Source organism: Thermobia domestica, chromosome 10, assembly GCF_964235325.1.
Source record: "Thermobia domestica chromosome 10, izTheDome1.hap1.1, whole genome shotgun sequence".
NCBI lineage: Eukaryota > Metazoa > Arthropoda > Insecta > Zygentoma > Lepismatidae > Thermobia > Thermobia domestica.
In genome coordinates, this window is record NC_137463.1 from 97,883,783 (window position 1) to 97,905,185 (window position 21,403).

Sequence of the window (21,403 nt, forward strand, 5' to 3'; positions counted from 1 at the left end):
AATTAAAAATATCTAGTGTTCTAGAATTCAAAACATATTGATACATGAAGGACGAAACTTGCATATAAAAAATACACTTTTACTGATAACAATCTTTTTTTTCACAAATATGAGCAGTTTCTATGCGAGATAAATTCCACACAGATGCACTTCAAGTTATAAGAGAAAAAAAGCACTCTTCCACACCTGTATATAACCGTGAGAAAAATGCAGCTTGTCCCTTATAAGAATAATATAAAAGAGGCTGAAAATCATTCAACAGCATTCAATTGCCTCACTACAGTAACATTTCAATCAACATGAAGCTACCTTTTCTGTTGGCGTTTCTTAGCTTCGCCGTCGCAGTTTCGGCTGAAGGAAAAAACCTAGTATGTTACTACGGCAGCTGGGCTGTATATCGACCAGAAGGCGGCAAGTTCGACGTTGAGAACATTGATCCTTTCTTATGCACTCACATCATCTATGGCTTCGCTGGACTCAACTACCAGGGTATCATGCATGCTCTAGATGAATGGAACGACCTACCTGACAACTATGGAAAGGGAGCATACACTCGATTCACAGGCTTGAAGAAGAAGAATCCTTTGTTGAAAACTCTCTTGGCTATTGGTGGATGGAACGAAGGATCTCCGAAATATTCAAACATGGCAGCAACTCCGGAGAGTCGAAAGAACTTCATAACAAATGCTGTAACGTTCCTCAAGAAATATGACTTCGATGGTCTGGACATTGACTGGGAGTACCCGTCAGCTAGAGGAGGGAAGGAAGAAGATCGAGAGAATCACGCAGCTTTGTTACAAGAACTGAAGGCAGCTTTTGAACCAGAAGGTCTATTGTTGACTGCAGCTGTATCTGCTGGTAAAGGAATGATTGATGTCGCCTACGATGTACCAAAAATATCACAATCCTTAGATTTTATCAACCTCATGAGTTACGACTTTCATGGAGCCTTTGACGGAGTAACGGGACTTAACTCACCTATGTATGGTAGTCCTGAAGATGTAGGAAACAATACATATTACAACTCAAACTTCAGTGTTAATTATTGGATCAGCAAAGGAGCTCCACCTGAGAAGATCAACATGGGAATTCCTCTCTATGGACGCTGTTTCACTCTCGATGACCCCAGCGACAATGGAATTGGAGCCCCTGGATCCAAACCATGTACAGCTGGACCATACACTAGGGAAGCTGGTTTTCTAGGATACAACGAGATATGTGACATGCTTGAAGACGGTGGGTGGACTATTGTACGGGACGAAAACTATCAAGTTCCGTATGCCTACAAAGGGGACCAATGGATTGGCTACGATGATGTAGAATCAGTAGAACTGAAAGCAAACTACATAAACAAGATGAATCTCGCGGGTGCTATGGTATGGTCGGTAGAGACGGATGACTTCCACGGTAACTGCGGAGATAAGAATCCATTGTTGCACACCATTAGCAGCATTGTCGTTGGAGAAGTTCCTACACCACCTACGACAACACCAGATCCTTCAAAGACTACTACTTCTCCGCCACCTACACCAGCACCTTCTGAAATCTGCAAAACACAAGGTTTGAATCCTGACCCAAACAGCTGCAGCCATTACTACGATTGTAGTATTCAAGGAGGAGAATGGGTAGTGATCCATTACGAATGTGGAGCAGGAACTGTCTTTGATCCTGAAGGTAAAGTTTGTACTTGGCCTGAGAATGTTCCTGGTTGTAACTCTATGTAAAATGTACCTTAATTCACTTGACTGTACTGGAAACTAAAATCATTGGTCTCTGTATAAATTAGGTGGACTTACTCGACACATTCCTAATAAATGATTATAGTAGCCAATTTCTGTTTTTATTTCCTTAAGTAGGTTTTACAATAGAATAGATCATGTTGAAAAATACATATTATGTATTGATTTTTGCTGGAGTAACAAAATCTGTACCGATATAAGAATCTATCATAAGATAGCGCAAAACGTATATTTTGTGATGAAAACATTACCATAACCGAAATTATTGATCAGGAATAAAATACAAAGAAATATGGAATTAGCAATCTTGGGCAAGTTACTTGTAAAAATGTAACGTGTTACAAGTTACTTTACTTTCCCTTAAAATGTAACGCGTTACTTGCCCAGAAAGGTAAGTTATCCTACTTGAAAGTAACGCGTTACTTTTAGGTACAAAACTTTGAATATCTACCAATTAAAATGCTACAACAGCAATTAAAAGCGTTTTTTTTTTCAGGTTACAGGGTTAGGGATTGGTAGTGTAAGCTTTATTCATCTATTTTCATTTTAAAATTGTATGCTTGCAGAGTGTCTCCTAACCCTACCCATTAGAGTGTTACGCCCTCTCTTTGGCACAGAATTGACGACACTGGTGGGTTTATAGCATATAAGATGGTCTAAGTGCCAATTAAAAGTGCCTGAGCTCCAACCTATAACCTCGGCTGTCAAATCTTTCATTTACGGTTATGTGTGATTTCACGTTTAACAGAGACAAACATTTTAAGTATTTGTACTTTAAATAGTCTAAATTAGTTAACTATATCTTTTTCATAAAGTTTATGATATAAAATTATTGTTGAAAGCCTTTGTATTGTAATAAGCCTTCTCTAAAATCAATGCATGTGAATTGTGCTTCCATCTCCCTAGTTCTTTTAAATTATATGTTGAGGACGTCTATGTGTTTGTGGACAATACTTTCGACAATGAGGTCTCGGAAACTACAGGCTCTAGAAACATGTTTTCACTGATCGATTGAAAATTTTGCGTAGATTGTCTAGTTCCAATGAATATTTAAAAAAACATGGCCATTATTTCTTTATTACATTTTTAGGGTACACTGGAAGCGTTGAAATTTTAAAAAAAAAACTAAAGCATCATATCCTATGCGTTATACATTAAAACACCACATTTTTGTATATTGGGGTTGTATATGTCTCAGGCGTTTGTTTCATGGCAAAATAATAATAAAAAAGGGAGAATAGCCATTTCTCCAGTCTAAGATAAATCTTTATTTTTTTGAGTATTTTGCCGAATGAACACCATATATAACTGACATTATAAATAATTGTATATGTAATGTATTTGCTTATTACATACTGCATGCAAGAAGAAAGAAAACACTGGTCATACATGAATTAGAAATTCCAAATGGAAGTGGGTTCAAATATTGCAAACGGTGCGAGATATTGAGATAAAATAATCGAAAAAATCTCCCCTTTATGATACCCCTTGTCGATTTTTTTAACAAATCAAGACGTCTTTCACTTGTATCTGTAAAGGGATGTACATATGTTGTGAGGAGTGAGAAGGAGATTTATGCTCATATGCGAATGATGCGCTGCGTAGAGAGCGCAGTTTCAGCTAGTCTGTATGTTAAAATGCTACTTATATATGTTTGTCCGCAATATTTTCGACAATGAGATCTCGAAAACCTTAAGTGCTAGAAATGTGCCATTTTGACTGGTCGATTCCAACTTTGTATAGATTATCCAGTTCTCATTCAAATTATCAAAAACTGTGCCGTTATTTTTCTATTCAATATTTTAGGGGCCGTTTTGAGCCCATAAGATTAACATTGTTATCGGCCAAAACTACAGTGTAAGGCAACCAGTAGAGAAGTTGCGTATGGCGGATTGACGGACAATGCAGGAGCTTTGCTTAACTGAATGGCAAAACCTAATGCATGTTGGCAACTTCAAATGTCTCAAGAGACGCAATGAGGCGTACTCGAACGGATATGGGTTTATTAGAAAAAATATTTCCATTGGATATCGTGTTACTTCTACAAATTTCCTACAAACTCACTCCAACATCTATATATAGCAATTCACTTCCTTTGTGAGTCTCTTTATCATTTACTTGTGTGATTAAGGAGATATGCACAGTGAGAAGGAGATTCATGGTCATAACAGAACGATGTGCTGAATAGACAGCGCAGGTTCAGCTAGTTTATATATTAAAATACTAGGTTTATATGTTTGTCTCCAATCCTTTGGACAGTGAGATCTCGAAACCCACAAATACTGGAAACGTGCCATTTTCGCTGGTCGATTCCAAATTTTGTGTAGATTGTCCAGTTCTAATTGAATATTTAAAAATCATGGTCGTTATCTCTTTATTATATTTTTAGAGGTACACTGGGAGTATTGAAATTTTGTAAAAAGTAAAGCATCATATTCTTCGAATTGTAGATTCCAACACCACATATTTATATACACGGGTTGTATATCTCTCAGGTGTTTGTTTCATGGCCAAATGATAATGAAAAACGTAGGACAACCATTTCTCCAATCTGACAAGGAAACATCTTATATTGATAGTAGCATTGCCCAATCAAACAATTCCCAAATCGTTAGAGGAGTGAAGAAAAGTGAGAAATCCAAAGTTTCATCTTCCGACACCCAGAAATACAGGAAATACAGAGGAAACAAGAATCTAGAACCATATGAAGATAGCAATGCTAAAAACACACTGACACAGAAAGAACTTCAAAATGATTAAAGTAATCAAAATGACATTTACACAGCAGTATAGTAAGCAAACATTGTACTCACCGTGTGTAATGCAGTGTTGCCAACTGAGCACAAAATAAGGTTTTGTTAAATGGCACGGAACACAAATTATAACAAAACCAATAACGTGTGAGGTGATACAATATTTGCATCAGAAATGTGAGCCTGCTAATCAATTGTCAATCCAAGCGCATGCATAATTTCAGTTTTGGGTGTTGTTTGATACTATTCTGATTTTCCACTTGGGCAAAACTGCTTCGATATTGTGCTTCCTCACTTATTTTCGTACTTCAGTGATTACATTTTTGTTAGTGGTCTCATATTTCAGTTTTAACTAGTTCGAATCGTGTACTGCATGCACTCTTCTAAATCCAAGATTCATATAGGCCTATCCTCAAACGTTAGCAACATTGTATATACATCGAGACTTCACAGGTATGGTTCTACTCATAATTAGATTTGCTACATGTTATAATTTGTTTTCCGTACCATTTAACAAAACTTCATTTTCTGCTCAGTTGGCAACACTGCATTACATATGATGATATTGAGCATGTTTGTGGGTACAATGTTTGCTTACTATACTGTTGTGTAAATAGCATTTTGATTAATCATTTTGAATTTCTTTCTGAGTCAGTGCATCTTTTGCATTGCTATCTTGACGTGATTCTAAATTCTTCTTTCCTCTGTATCTCCTGTGTTTCTGTGTGTCGGCCCGTAAAACTTTGGATTTCTCACTTTTATTCACTCCTCTATCGATTGCACATTGTTTGATTGGGCAACGCTACTATCAATATAAGATGTTCCCTTGTGAGAGGAACCTTTATTGTTTGGAGTTTTTTTTTCAACGAACACCATATATCACTGACATTATAATTAATTGTGTGTGTAATGTATTTGGTTATTACATACTGCATGGAAGAAGAAAGAAAACACTGATCACACATGAATTAGAAGCCCAGCCAGAAATACGCTCAAATATTGCAAACGGTGCAAGATATGAAAAAATAATCGAAAAAATCTCTCCTTTAAGATACCGCTTGCCGATATTTATCAAGACGTCTTTCACTTGTGTTTGTAAAGGGACATGTACAGATGTTGTGAGGAATGACAAGGAGATTCATGCTCATATGTGAATGATGCACTGTGTAAAGAGTGCAGGTTCAGCTAGTATAAAATAAAAAAATCTTATTTCTGTTTTTCGTAGTATTACTATCACTGTTATTATTACTGTTATTTTTTCATTATTATTGTAAACTAAAATCATTGTTATTGCACATTCTGCAATTATTATTGCACATTCTGATTTTCCCCAATCATCGTAAATGTTTGGAAAAGTAGGTTGATAGTAGCTCTGCTATGTCCTTTCATAAGGACAGTTACTTTATTTGAATTTTGATATGTTTCGCTGACTTATAAACGCAATATTGCACTTCTGAATCACTTTATGTAGACGCAAGAACAAATTCTAACTTAACTGCTATATGAACATTTTTTGTAATGTAACACTGACTAAAATGCCTAAACAAATGTTTACTATTATTCTGCTAAACTAATTATATAATAATAATAATAATAATAATAATAATAATAATAATAATAATAATAATAATAATAATAATAATAATGTTATGTAAAATTTAAAATACAGGATATAGAGAAGGATTACACTACAACCAATAAAATGAGATCACATGACCTGGAGGTGAATCAAAACTTAATTAGTTCATTCACTTAATACAGTTCACTTAATGAATGTATTGATTTGGAGCTGTCAAAATCTATGACAAAATCTTCCAGGTGCTTGATTTCCCTGAGGCTTTGCCCATCTCCAAAAACAGCAAGTGACACCAAGATCTTATCTGTTTCTGTGTGTGACCGTCGGCCGCCGACATAGTTCATGCTCCATTCTGAGAAATTCACTTACAGGAAAGAAACATCTGTTTCCGAAAAAAAAAAAAAATTCATATATTGTGGTTACTCATCCGAAATGTAACGCAAACTAGCTACGTTACTTAAAAATTGTAACGTGTTACTGTTACAGTTACTTGGGGAAAATGTAACACGTTACTAGGGAACGTTGCTTACAAGTTATTCGTTACTTACGTTACGTTACTCTCCTAGACCGAGAATTAGTACTCTCCTAGCAAAATTTCGTACGAGTACTTTTTATGATTGCATGCTTCTATCAACAAAGATAATTTCACAAGGCGCTCGTAAGTCCAGGCTCAACACGGGTCTAGTAATCTAAATTGACTTTGGAAGTGACGTTATCTTGTTTTTGTGGAAGATTACATTGTGCAAACGTTGCCTAACTTTCAGATTTGAAAGCAAGATTTATATTAATTTAACAAAGAAGTATACATAAAAGAAAGAAAGTCACATTTTTTCTTTATATAATAAATTACTGTTATTCAATTTTCTTTGTTCAAGTATTCTGTATTACTCTCAAGAATGAGAAACCTAACGTCAACTCTGCGACCATTATCTGTCTCGTCTATAATTGTTAGATCAGCGAGCGTTAATCAAAGTGTCCGGGTTTGAAATATGCTCGGTAGGTCTAGGGAAAAACAACTAAATACACGGACTTAAATATTAATTACCCATTATATTAATACTTTACTAGCTGAAATTCACGTTCTTCGCTCGGAAAGAATGTTTATGTGGAATTATTCGTTGCGAAAAGTATAAACACCTCTTTTCTCTCAGGAAACGCATTTCAGTTAGTCAAATGATAAAAATCTGGGTCAACCCAAATGCTATGTTCAAATATTCGTTTTAAACGGCTGAAATGTGTTCTCACTTTTGTCATTTTATGCATACAAACGGAAAATTAATATAATTTAAAATTTTTCCTGCCTAGAAACTAAATTTTAGAAAATACTTGGGTATGTGATCGTTTATTTTAAATGAGAAACTACATCCTGAGTTGAATCTCCTTTAGACGGGAGGTTCATGTAATATTTTACGTCTGGCGTAGATTTAAATGCTCTTCAATCATTATAGAATACGCAGTTTAACAAAGCAACATGATAAAAACCCGACCCTAGTCAAGTGCTAACCAGGTTCAAAAATCCATTTCAAATACTTCATCGATTTTCCCGTAGTTATGAGACAGACAGTTTTAATGTAATTTTTTATATTGAGAAACATTGAGAAACACTATGGAAATTGCTTTCCTTTCACCTTAAAGCTGAAATTTCCAGAACTGATGGAGCATATTCCATTTTTTTTTTTAAATAAGAAGTATATTTACAGATTTCCATCTCCCTAACATAAGGGACTTCTGAGATCTCATATTTTGGCATACATTTTGAACTTCCTTTCCATCACCTTAGAATATCATTTTAATAAATAAAAGTAATATGATAAGAAACTGGATAAGCACAGTACTATGTTCAAAAATTCATTTCAAACGGTTCACCTGTTTTTTTGGTTATGATGTAGTAGGCAACATTGCTTTTTAACTTTTTGTATACAAGGAATTTACAACTCCTGGTAGTTGAATCTATTCATAAAAACAAGAAATATTCAGTATCAGAAGATGAATGTTGGATATATCTATTTTACCTTGAAGCCAAAGAAATGAGTAAAACATGGAAATATATCTCGTTCCCTATCACCAAAACGTAAAATGGTAACATTCGTCCAACAAGGTCATGTTTTTCGTTTGGGAACAAAGTTGTTATCTTGACTGATTAGCTACAATAACAGCACCCAGGAACCCGCTGCAAAAGTTACAGAATGTTATCGAAACAAGAAAACAGGGTTTGCTCTCGAAAGACGAGTTGCTGCTAGCGGACAATGAACCTGTACCCTGAGGAGCAGAAACATTCACTTGTGTACGCCAATGCGAAAAGGAACCTTAGCCCCACCAACCACATTCACTCAATTATTCATTGGCTCTGTCCGATTATTTTATTTTCCCAAATATGAAGAAACATACAGTCATGGTCATAAGTATTCGTACAGTGCAAACGTTGAAGAAAAGACACATATTTCTGCCATTAGGTAAATAATTAGACGCATGTGTTGTGCGAGACATATGCTTCATTCAGCAAAGAATATTCACAAAATAAACGGAAAACAAAACATAGATTGATTTGCTACAAGAATGAAAAGAAACAAACAATATGCACTGTGTGCTGGACATAAGTATTCGCACAGCAAACGAAAAGATCTCTGGTTATGAATGACAAACCTAAATATCTTACCTTAATACTTCGTATTCATGCCTTGCTTTCGAATAACCTCCCTCAATCTATTGGGCATTGAATGAACAAGAGACGTAGTGGTTTCACGTGTAATATTCTGCCACTCTTGCAAAAGTATCTCTTTCAGTCTAATTTTATTAGTTATTTCATGTTTTCGTATGCGCGTTTCCAATTCACTCCACAAATGTTCAATGGGGTTCAGGTCTGGGGACTGCGCTGGGGGTTTTCAGGGTATGAGGCGTGTGGTATAGTAACCACATACGCACAAGCTCGGCGGTATGTTTTAGGTCGTTGTCCTGTTGGAAGTAATAATCTTGTCCAAGACCAAATTTATCCAGACTCTTCTGTAAATTTCGTTTGAGGATGTCTAAATATACATATTTATCCATCGTTCCGTCAATAAATAAAAGCTCTCCAACGACCGCGGTAGACATACAGCCCCAGACCATAACCCCTCCACCACCATGCTTAACTGTCGCTTGTATATTCTGAACCTCAAGCTCATTATTGGGTCTTCTCCACACTAAAATTCTGCCATCGTTGTGGAAAATATTAAATTTACTTTCATCTGTAAACAATACCTTATCCCAAAAGCCTGTACTTTTACTTACATTTCCTGTGCAAACATTAAGCGCCATTTCCTGATTTTCTTATTGATGAATGGTTTCCGTCTCGTTACCCGCACTCTGTACCCAGCTCGATTGAAAAGTCGCCGAATAGTTCGTGAGGACACTTGTTTCCCGAAGTGTTCATGTACATATACCGCTATCGCTGACGATGACACTTTCGGGGTTTGTTCATAATTCTCAACACTACCCGTGTTTCCCCCGTAGTGAGCTTTTATGGACGACCCACCCTTTCACTGTTTATGTATATTGTTTTCTCTTTATATCGTTCTAATATACACTGTACAGTCGAACGACTTCTGTCCACCATTTCTGCGATTTGTGAATACGATTTGTTCTTCTGAAATAGTGATAGAATCAGTTTCCTTTCCTCGGGTCTGATTTCTTTCCTTTTCCGCCCCATTATCTCTTTCTAGGTTACAGCGAACACCACCTCACACTTCACCTGACACTTCGAGCGTCTCAGTAATGACTATCTAGTCTCTGCCTGCTGCCACTAGTGATTTGGTGGTACTTGTCTACTATTATTCTGCGGTGTACGAATACATATGTCCAGGCAAATATCGCTCTGCGCACGCATTCCTTTATTTGTACATTCCATAGTAAGGATATTTCTACGAATTCATGTTGCGCCTACTCTTCCAACTGCAGGGACATGTCTGTGTTGGAGACATAACTCTCTCATTCACCATTTGCCTGTCAATGCATTGTTAATTGTGGCACAGGTGCTGTATGAATACTTATGTCCAGTACTGTATGCGGAGTGGGTTTTCTGCGGATGCTGACGAGGTCATTAATGCAGTGGAAAAATGGTTTGCCTCCACCTCCGCAGACTTTTATACAAAGGATATTTACGAACTGATCCATAGATGTGAGAAGTGTAAGGAAATAAGTGAGAGTAATATGTAAAGAAAGACAAGTCCGTGGACCAAATGACACATCCCTAGTTTATTTCTATCATGGTGAGAATAAGGACATATAGTGGTGATAGCTTACTTCGACAGTACTGTAGTAAAATGTTCCAAGATTAACTGTCATTTTTGCGAAAATCGTCCGAAAGAAAATTCACCTCGCATAATGAACTATCTCTTCTTGATTTTTTCCAGATAAATAACATACCGCGTGATGGGATTTTTTTTGGAAAATTGATTTCTAAAATATAAAGGTAACCAAGAAAGTTCTGTCGCTTTTTGTGAAGGTCTGTGTTCAATTGGCTCTCACACCGTAAGTTGAATGCGAATGGAGATAAGGTGAAAGTCAGTTGTTGGTGCGGATATATCCAACATACTACCTAGTTGTGGAAGTTCAGTTACACCTTGAACTTGCGTAAGAACATGGTGAACATGGGGCCAACAAAAAGCATCAGAAGGGTGTGTATGCTGTACGAGTTCAAACTGGGGTCAAACGCCGCTGCAACGGGACGGAAGATATGGCAGACCTTTGGTGAGGGTATCGTGACTACGCGGACAGTACAATGGTGGTTTAACAAGTTTAAGGATGGTGACAAAACACTGGAAGACACACCATGTGCCGGAAGACCAACACATGTATAAAATGAAGATCTTTACGCAGCAATTGAGGCAAACAGTGGCCAGACATGTGAGGAACTGGAACTACAATTCAGTATGAGTGAGAAAACATTCGGCAGCACCTCCATCAATTTGAGAAGCACTACAAGTTGGGTCGATGGATCCCACATGATTTCCCTTCGGGCCAGAGCGAAACGCGAGCAGACACATGTGTTTCTGTGCTGTCTCGTCTGAGGAAGGAGCCATTTCTGGACAGGGCGTTGACATCTGATGAGAAGTGGCTCCTGTACGAAGCTCCACGGCGCCCCCATCATTGGTTAGCATCCTATGAACCGGTTCCAAAACAGCCAAAACCAGCACTGCAGCAGAAGAAGATCCTCCAGTGTGTTTGATGAACTGTTCGCGGCATGGTGCATCTGAAACTGCTAGCAGCTGGTCAGAGCATCAATACAACTGTGTACTGTCAGCAGTTGATCCGTATTCAAGAAAAAACCTGAAACTCTGGAGCCAGCACATCTGAATCGCAATGGGGTGCTCTTGTTACAGGAACGTTAAGCCCCACGTGGCTAGGATGAACCATGACAGCATTGGATGAGAAACACTATTGCATCCGCCATACTCCCAGACATTGTACCGTCTGAGTATCACCTGTTCCATTCCTTTTACAATCACCTTAGAGGACGCCAGTTTAAATCTCTAGTAGAGGAACAAAACACACTTGATAACTTCTTCGCTTCACGGCCAACTAAATTCTATCGCGATGGAATCCATGGCCTTCCAGAACGTTGGCAGAAGGTCATCGATGCTCATGGGGACTATTTTTGATCTTCCAGGTACGTCTTAGGGGACATATCGATGTTCGGAGGTGGTGGGTGAAAAAGTGACAGAACTTTTTTGGTTATCTTTATATAAAGAAAATCCTTAGACCCGTTTGTGAGATGCGTTAAACGGAATGGCGTCTAGATAAGAGTGTTCAACAGGACCAATGGACGAACAGGCGGACAGATGTCGAAAGATGACTTTTTCCGGTATATATTGGTCATGAATCGTGTAAATTCGTTGATATCTAGAATTCGATTTTTACTCGATCACCAAACTTTCTTCTCTCTTCTCGTCGCTAGAGAGTAAAAAGTTTAGTCGTTTATGGAAATGTATAATTTCCGGAAATTTTGAACCTCCAGAAAAACAGTTTTCCCGGTTACTTTCTGGAAATATTGAGAAATTTGAAGGAAAACTTTACTTTGTTCTCTTTTTCTTTCGTTATAAGCTACTTTTAATGAAATTTCAATTTAATACTTCATACTTCAATTATGATAAATGCAATGCTTCTAGAAAATAATAATTGTATTGAGTGAAAAAGTATGTTCTTAATTACACTTTCCGATCTATATAAACAAAAGGTATATCCACTGGCTCGTCAACAAATCTCTGTGCGATTTTTGTACACGCATCTTAACATAAGAACTGTTTATTTTTCAATAACGTGTTTTAAAAGAAGACAGTTGAAACCATGAAATCACCCTCTGCTATCCCACTGATAGAGAGCACATTGCCTATGTTTGTAATGCCATTGAAGTGAAGCAATCAAATTTGATGCACAAGTATTAGGTATACTAGCACGCACTCCATTATGTTGATCTCATCTTTAAAAAATAATAAAACTCTTCATGTTCTTAGCGTACATTATTAGCGAGTTCAAAACATATACAAAATTAGAGAATCTCAGAAGTCCCTTATGTTAGGAAGATGGAAATTTGTAAATATACTTCCTATTAAAATCAAATTGGAATGTGCCCGCCGTTTTTGAAAATTTTGCTTTTAAGTTGGAAGGGGGAGTAATTTTAATATTTTTTCTCAATATAAAAAAATGGCATTAAAGCTGCCTGTCTCATCATCTCAGGAAAATGGCTGAGGTATTTGAAATGAATTTTCGGAGCTGATTAGCACTTGACTCTGGTCGGATTTTCATGTTGCTTTACTTAAACTGCATATCCTATAAGTGGGGAAGAAGGACTTTAAAATCTATGCCAAAAGTAGAATATGACACGAACCTCTTATCTAAGGAAGATCAAACTCATCATATAACTTTTCATTTAAAATAAATGATCATATTTCCAAAGATTTACTAAACTTTGGTTTCTAGGTAGAGAATTTTTTTTTAATTATCTTGATTTTCCATCTTGTATGCATAAAGTGACAAAAGTGAGAACACGTTTCAACCGGTTAAAACGAATATTTGAACATAGAATTTGAGTTGACCCAACTTTTTATCATTTGAACTAGTTGAAATGGTATCCTGAGAGGGAAAAGATGTTTATATTTTCCGCAACGAGTAATTTTACACACCCATTCTTTCCGAGCGAAGAACATGCATTTCAGCTAGTAAAGTATTAATACAATGGGTAATTAATATTTTGAGTTCGTGGATATAATTGTTTTTTTTTTAGACCTAAGAGCATATTTCAAACCCAGACACTTTGATTAGTGCTCGCAGATTTGGCAATCTTAGACAAGACACATAATAGTAGCAGAGTTGACATTATGTTTCTAATCCTCGAAAGTAATACAAAACTGTACGTGAACCAAGAACGTTAATTAAAAGTAATTTTTATTTAAATGAAAATGTTACTGTTTTCCTTTTGTGTATACTTATTTGTTAAAATTAATATGTTTTCTTGCTTATAAATTTGAAGTTAGGTAATGTTTGCACAATCTAATCTTGCACGGAAACAAGATAACGTCATTTTGAAAGTCAATTTATGTTAACATACTCAGATTGATCCTGAATTCACGGACACTTTGTGAAATTACTTTTTTTAACTAAAGCATAACGTCAAAGAGAGTACACGTACAAAATTTTACTAGGAGAGTAGTAATTCTATATTTCCGATCCATAATTACGGTTATAATAATATTTTCATAATAACATATGTGTTTATGTTATCTTATGATGAACATTTCATTTATGGGATTAAAATAAGTTTTTATATCGGAACAGTTTATGTTGCTCCAGCCAAAATTGATACATAATATGTATTTTTCTGCATTGACTTTTTCTACTGTAAAACATACATAAGGAAATAAAAACAGACAAGTACAAAAGAAAATTGTAAATACTCTAAATTCTTAATATTCCTTCTCTCCATCCCAAAACATATATATATATATATATATATATATATATATATATATATATATATATATATATATATATATATATATATATATATATATATATATATATATATATATATATATATATATATACATATGTCATATTTGAAATAATACTAATAAAGTATTCAGAAATTGATTATTAAATCGTTTATTTAGAAAAGTGTGGAATAACTCCACCTAATTTATACAGAGACCAATGATTTTAGTTTCCAATACAGTCAAGTGAATTAAGGTACATTTTACATAGAGTTACAACCGGGAACATTCTCAGGCCAAGTACAAACTTTACCTTCAGGATCAAAGACAGTTCCTGCTCCACATTCGTAATGGATCACTACCCATTCTCCTCCTTGAATACTACAATCGTAGTAATGGCTGCAGCTGTTTGGGTCAGGATTCAAACCTTGTGTTTTGCAGATTTCAGAAGGTGCTGGTGTAGGTGGCGGAGAAGTAGTAGTCTTTGAAGGATCTGGTGTTGTCGTAGGTGGTATGGAAACTTCTCCAACGACAATGCTACTAATGGTGTGCAACAATGGATTCTTATCTCCACAGTTGCCGTGGAAGTCATCCGTCTCTAGCGACCATACCATAGCACCCGCGAGATTCATCTTGTTTATGTAGTTTGCTTTCAGTTCTACTGATTCCACATCATCGTAGCCAATCCATTGGTCCCCTTTGTAGGCATACGGAACTTGATAGTTTTCGTCCCGTACAATAGTCCATCCATCGTCTTCAAGCATGTCACATATCTCGTTGTATCCTAGAAAACCAGCTTCCCTAGTGTATGGTCCAGCTGTACATGGTTTGGATCCAGGGGCTCCAATTCCATTGTCGCTGGGGTCATCGAGAGTGAAACAGCGTCCATAGAGAGGAATTCCCATGTTGATCTTCTCAGGTGGAGCTCCTTTGCTGATCCAATAATTAACACTGAAGTTTGAGTTGTAATATGTATTGTTTCCTACATCTTCAGGACTACCATACATAGGTGAGTTAAGTCCCGTTACTCCGTCAAAGGCTCCATGAAAGTCGTAACTCATGAGGTTGATAAAATCTAAGGATTGTGATATTTTTGGTACATCGTAGGCGACATCAATCATTCCTTTACCAGCAGATACAGCTGCAGTCAATAATAGACCTTCTGGTTCAAAAGCTGCCTTCAGTTCTTGTAACAAAGCTGCGTGATTCTCTCGATCTTCTTCCTTCCCTCCTCTAGCTGACGGGTACTCCCAGTCAATGTCCAGACCATCGAAGTCATATTTCTTGAGGAACGTTACAGCATTTGTTATGAAGTTCTTTCGACTCTCAGGAGTTGCTGCCATGTTTGAATATTTCGGGGATCCTTCGTTCCATCCACCAATAGCCAAGAGAGTTTTCAACAAAGGATTCTTCTTCTTCAAGCCTGTGAATCGAGTGTATGCTCCCTTTCCATAGTTGTCAGGTAGGTCGTTCCATTCATCTAGAGCATGCATGATTCCCTGGTAGTTGAGTCCAGCGAAGCCATAGATGATGTGAGTGCATAAGAAAGGATCAATGTTCTCAACGTCGAACTTGCCGCCTTCTGGTCGATATACAGCCCAGCTGCCGTAGTAACATACTAAGTTTTTTCCTTCAGCCGAAACTGCGACGGCGAAGCTAAGGAACGCCAACAGAAAAGGTAGCTTCATGTTGATTGAATTTTACTGTAGTGAGGCAAGTGAATGCTGTCGAATGATTTTCAGCCTCTTTTATATTATCCTTACAAGGGACAAGCTGCATTTTTCTCATGGTTACATACAGGTGTGAAAGAGTGCTGTTTTTCCTCTTATAACTTGAAGTGCATCTATGTGCAACTTATCTCGCATAGAGACTGACGATATTTGTAAAAAGAAAAAAATAATCGTTATCTGTAAGAAATGTATTTATAATGTAACTTTCCTACCTCATATATTAATATGTTTTGAATTTTAGAACACTTGACATTTTCTTTTACTTTACATTTATTTTTTTAAAATCATATTGCAATTCTATCGCAATGAAACGACACCAATTTAGGAAATATATTACATTTGTCACTCCAATATTAGAACTGTAGACAGAACTGCATAGTTGTGGATGTGTTACGTATATCAATAATATTAACAATGCTATTTGTTCATTAACCTTAAATATTACATTCCATGTTCCATACATCTATTCTTAATGAAAGTTTCTCAGAGTGAAAGGTTTGCGTTTTGAATTATTATACAGCACCGAGGCTATGAAAGAAATAACCTATTAGCATAGGCTCCGAATTATGACCACAGCTTGAAATGAATGGAGCTAGCAAGGCGTCCCGGTGCATGGTCTTTTGTAGTTCACAGCCGTTAAAAATATAATTTTTGTGAACGTTTAATACTTTAAGTACTGTAAATAATCAAAACGATAAAGTCGACGAGAGTAATCATACATACTGTACATCAACGTAGGTGTTACACCAAAGCTCAGGTGATTCAACAAAATAATGTATTTGGGGATAGTATTTAACAAACTCGTACTAATATTTTTTTTGAAACACTGAGAACCAAAACACTTATAAAACATAGAAAAGCATCAAGGATAAATGATTTAACCACAGGATCTATGATTGAAGAAATGATCCTCCCGGTGTCCTTCTTTTATGTCTGAAGGTGAACTGACGAGATAATTGAAATTGTAAGATACAAGCTGGACATACAGTCAATAGCTCCCCAATAGGAATCACAACCCTACTCGTAAATGAACTTAAAAAGTGGTAGTCACTACTGCTCGGGGTAATGGAAGAGAAAGGCTCAACTCTCGATCTTACTACACTTAAATCTTCTCCATTATGACGTTGTAGAAACTTTTTTTTTCAATGAACTTTGTTAATGATTACTTACAACACCTCTGCTTGGGCTCTGGAATATCGGTTTTATGACGGGCTTTCGCACAACAGCCTCTTACTACCACTTTCACGTTGTCACTTTTCTTCGAAAACCTTGACTCTTCGTTTTCAATCACCCGAAATGCAATGACACCGCTGACAATGAAGAAAATTGTAACTGTGTTTGAACAATTAAATGACTTGATCATTACGTCAAACGAATGCGGAAGGGACGATAGTAGTCCATTCAATTACAACTTATATACGAAATGACTTTACAAAAATTATGAATATATTTTTCTGTCTCCGAATTCATAATCACGTGTGTTTAAAAAAAGTAAATGATCATTTTTCAATTTAGTGTCCCAATCACTATAACTTTTATATCAATCTTTTAATCCTTCACAATACCTATACATATTATAGAATACACATTCATAACAAATGTTCCATTTTATTTCTATATACAATCAATTCTCCTGTCTTATGAGCAGCCAACTTGTCTATAACTTGTTTGAAGTGTAGATATTCATTACTATTTCTCTCTATTGATGCTATAGCTAATCTACGGAGACGATTCTGAATGTTGGGATTTCTTTAAATGCTTTTTATATTCTTTAATATGGTAAAGCATCTTTAACAGTATATACACAACAAGCAGTGAAAGTACAGAGGTGTCTTGAATTACGAAAGCTTTGTCCATGTGTTGTTGCATTGTCGTGTCAAAGAACTTCATGATTTCTCTATGTTTATATTCTTTGTGAGCAGTTAGGCTATATATGATGAGATGTACAGTTCAAAGTAGATTTAAGGTAGTGTGTTCAATGTTCTCCAACCGGAAATTAAACCCGAAACTTGTGCATCAAAAGCACATATACTAGCCACTAAATCAGCGAGGGCTATAAGACATTTCATGAAGTCAATGAAACCACGGAAAACACCAGGAATATCTGAATCTTCGGACTGTTAACGGAGACATAAAGCCTTACGGTCAAATGCATCCTAATTTTTGTTCAATTTATCAAAAGTGAGGGAATGTAACTTTTCCCTATGAGCTTATTATGAGCCTTAACAGAAAAGTAATCACTAAGATCGGGTTGCGTTAGAACATTTAGCTGGCTCGCAAAAGTTAAATTCAACATATTGTTAATGTGTTTCTTACAGTTCTTATCCCTCTTTCTTTTTGACTCAGATATCCAAAGACTATCACATCTGTGGAGATCCACTACCAGTGTCCTCTAAATAACAAATAAGGAAAACAAAACTATGGTATTTTCATTTCTTAACCTGTCAGCCGCTTATTACTTTCGTGAAATCAGCTCAGAAATTCACATTTCAGTTTTTAACTCCTGATGATAGTTAACTTTGGCCAATGATGTCCTAACTTCTTTCTGATTTTTCGCATCCCGAAAATGCACTAAATGATAGCAGTACTTTGCAGTCATTCTACGAAACATTTACTAGTATTCAGAGAGTATTTTAGGAAAAGTTTACACTATGTACCTATTACGGATATAACGAAGTATATGGGGGTGAGCGGTTTATACCCGCCTATTTTTTATAGTACGGCGCAGTTGCGTATTTAAGGGGAGCTTTCGGGCTTAAGCCCGCCCCGAAATTTTATTTACTATTTGAAATACTATAACTTATTAATAATATGTAAAATAATTTGTTCAAAATACCAAACTAAAGGATTTCATATTAAAAAATTTAATCTGAAAATCTTATAATTATTCATAATTTAATCCAATTTAATCATAGAAAATTTGGCACAGTATTTCCGTAAAATGTGTATATGTATTTTTTTAATATAAATTCTCTTAAAATGGGGTGCTGTGAACCCAGATTTGTTTATACTAAATATTTATTTACCTTATTTTTCGTCATCAAAGTTGTATGACAAGGATCATAATACGTTGAGTATTCATTTCGAGAGTATTCGAATTAGAAAGTTTGGCTTATCAAAAATGAGCTCACACGGGTATCGAACCTGGGCTTAGGATGCAAAAGGCTCATACGCTAACTGCTTAGCCACTAGGAAGAATGGATTATAACAATCTGAATATAGGACCTTTTCTAACTAATTGAGTATTCTAAACAACTTTTGCTTCTGCGGCAACGAACCTTATCCTTAAGTTACATTGCTAATTTCAAACAATTACAATATATTTTCAGGAGTGTAACATTCAGGATGTAGTGAAATCGGGGTGGAGCGAAGCAACACGCCTACATAGCGTTTGAGGAAGGAGCCGAGCTGCTATAAACAGTCAAGAAAAATACTTGCTTTTCTTATATCAGGGAAAATGAGTTGAAAATAAAAACATACTTTTAATTTACAACAGAAACATTCAAAGTTTAAAGGTAAAGAGAAAGTTAATTAAGTAATCTACTTGGCTTCATTTTGTTCGTATCTATTAAGCTGATTGCCTGTCTACCAATTTTCTTTCTTTTGCAGAAGCTATGGTTTACCCCCTTCCAGAAACATAATGTTTGTCAACAAAATGAAAACTTTCAACTTGATTTTCTTAAAATAGAAACAGTGGATAGATTTAATGAACATTGATTCAAAATATAGATGTATTCAATAGTTCCAGATAACTAAAGTGATACTGAGAAATAATAGAAAATAAAATCTGAGTTGCAAACATTATGTTATATCTGTTTCCTCAATCAAATCCTGCAATTAAAAGGTTAATTTCAAAACTTAGAGTAGTCGAAAAACGAAACTTTTTTCAGTGAAAATAAGAAAGACGTTCCAACGACTATATAATTGTTTTAATATGAAGCAAAAAATTTCAAAGTGTAAATGATGCCGCTACCACAATATTGTAACTTTTCTAACATTTTTTGGGGATGTTATTAATACCTCCTTACTTTACTGTACTCAATAGTTAGACTTGATTATCTTTGAAAAGATTAGTACCTAAGCTGAGAAAAGTATGTAATTAACGTGTTTTGATGGATGATTTCCATCGTTTGCTTCGTAAGTATGTCAGTGGCGGCTAGTAATGATAGTCAAAGTACAAGTAAAAATGGAACAATTTTATTGCTACAAGTTAAGGGAAGGGAACTTACCTAATGTCCTAATTGTACTCAAAAATTAGGACACTAGATACATTTCTTTTTTTAGGTTGTAGCGGAAAAATTGTTGCTTTTTTTAAAAACGATTTGACTTCTCTCACGCGTTACAATTGATATTGAGTAATTCGGGGGGAAGTGACCATAGGGGTGAAGTGAATAGAGTTAAGGTTAATGAAATGTGGCAACAAAGCATGATTGGCACTGACCTTGCAAAGCCCCTGTATTTTCAGTGTTGAGTCTGGGGCTGATGAAGAAAGTAGTGTACAGAAGAAAGAAGTGAACTATTAAATGCAGCGAGCATGGACAACAGGGAAGGTGAGTAGATTTGTAGCCTTTTTTCTTGCTATTGTAATATGGAACAGTAAGAAACTAGGACAATTCTTTCCTGAAGTAATCGTGTTGTACGCAATGGTTCCACAGTTGCATGAAGCGATTATTAGGTACGCATGTATATAGATATGCCTCAATATATTCCGAATATAAAGATACAAAACATGTTTTGAAAAAAAAAAAGACCTCGAGGTGGGGTGAAGTGACTAACATATTTTGCGGTGATGTGAATAGTCCTGTTAATCATTCCATGTACCATTTAATCATTCCATGTACACAATATGGACCAAAGAACATATTTACATCTAACTATTTTTTATCTGTCCTCCAAACCACAGTCTCGTATAGGAGAAACCTTGGTTCAAGACCTATTGGAAACTCAAATATTGTGCCCTTTCTTGTAAGGTCAAAACATTTCATGCTCCCGAGACGTTACTTTGGACAAGATCTCGGGTTGGTATGTCTATTTGCTTCTTAAGCATTTCTGCAACAATAGGTTATGTAGAACCTGTACATCATGTAGATGTTCTTCGTTAGCTGTATACTCATTATTTAGCAGTTATTTACATTATGTCAAGGACACTTCTTACCACTTCATCCCATATGTATAGTCACTTCACTCCCACATGTGGGGTGAAGTGAATAATTCACCTTGTATGATTCATTTGTTTCGGTGCACGTTACTTCAGACACGATATGAACCATACTTTATTTTCAGAATGTAAAAGGTCTGTCCTATTCATATACAATTGTAAATCAGCTGTGCTACCATTTCTGTGTAAGATTTTTTCACTTTCATGCTTACTATATTTACTTCCCCCCCCCAAATTACTCTATATGTGAACTAATACATTTTTATAAATTTTGGAAATACTGCATATATTGACTAAGTGTGCCACACAATACAACATGTGAAAATGTTCTGTGACAGTCTAAAATGTCACATGGAAATTTGAAATCTTCCTTTGAATTGAAATGTTAATGTTCACCGTTGATTACCAAAGTTCTTTTCAGGGTTTGTAAGATATTGTTTTGCAATGTTGAAAGTAAAAGAAAGTTCGTCCATCACTTTTGCT

General features: G+C 35.9%; 1 protein-coding gene and 1 pseudogene across 1 annotated transcript; one reads left to right on the plus strand and one right to left on the minus strand.

Moving 5' to 3' along the window:
* Positions 1 to 281: 281 nt before the first annotated feature.
* On the plus strand, positions 282 to 1,823 carry LOC145662596 (chitinase-3-like protein 1 pseudogene; annotated as a pseudogene).
* Positions 1,824 to 14,178: 12,355 nt separating this feature from the next.
* Positions 14,179 to 15,736, minus strand: LOC145662035 (chitinase-3-like protein 1). The gene has a single exon (XM_081727369.1). It carries the CDS (start codon positions 15,718 to 15,720, stop codon positions 14,296 to 14,298), a length of 1,425 nt encoding a protein of 474 aa, XP_081583495.1. The 5' UTR covers positions 15,721 to 15,736; the 3' UTR covers positions 14,179 to 14,295.
* Positions 15,737 to 21,403: the final 5,667 nt, after the last annotated feature.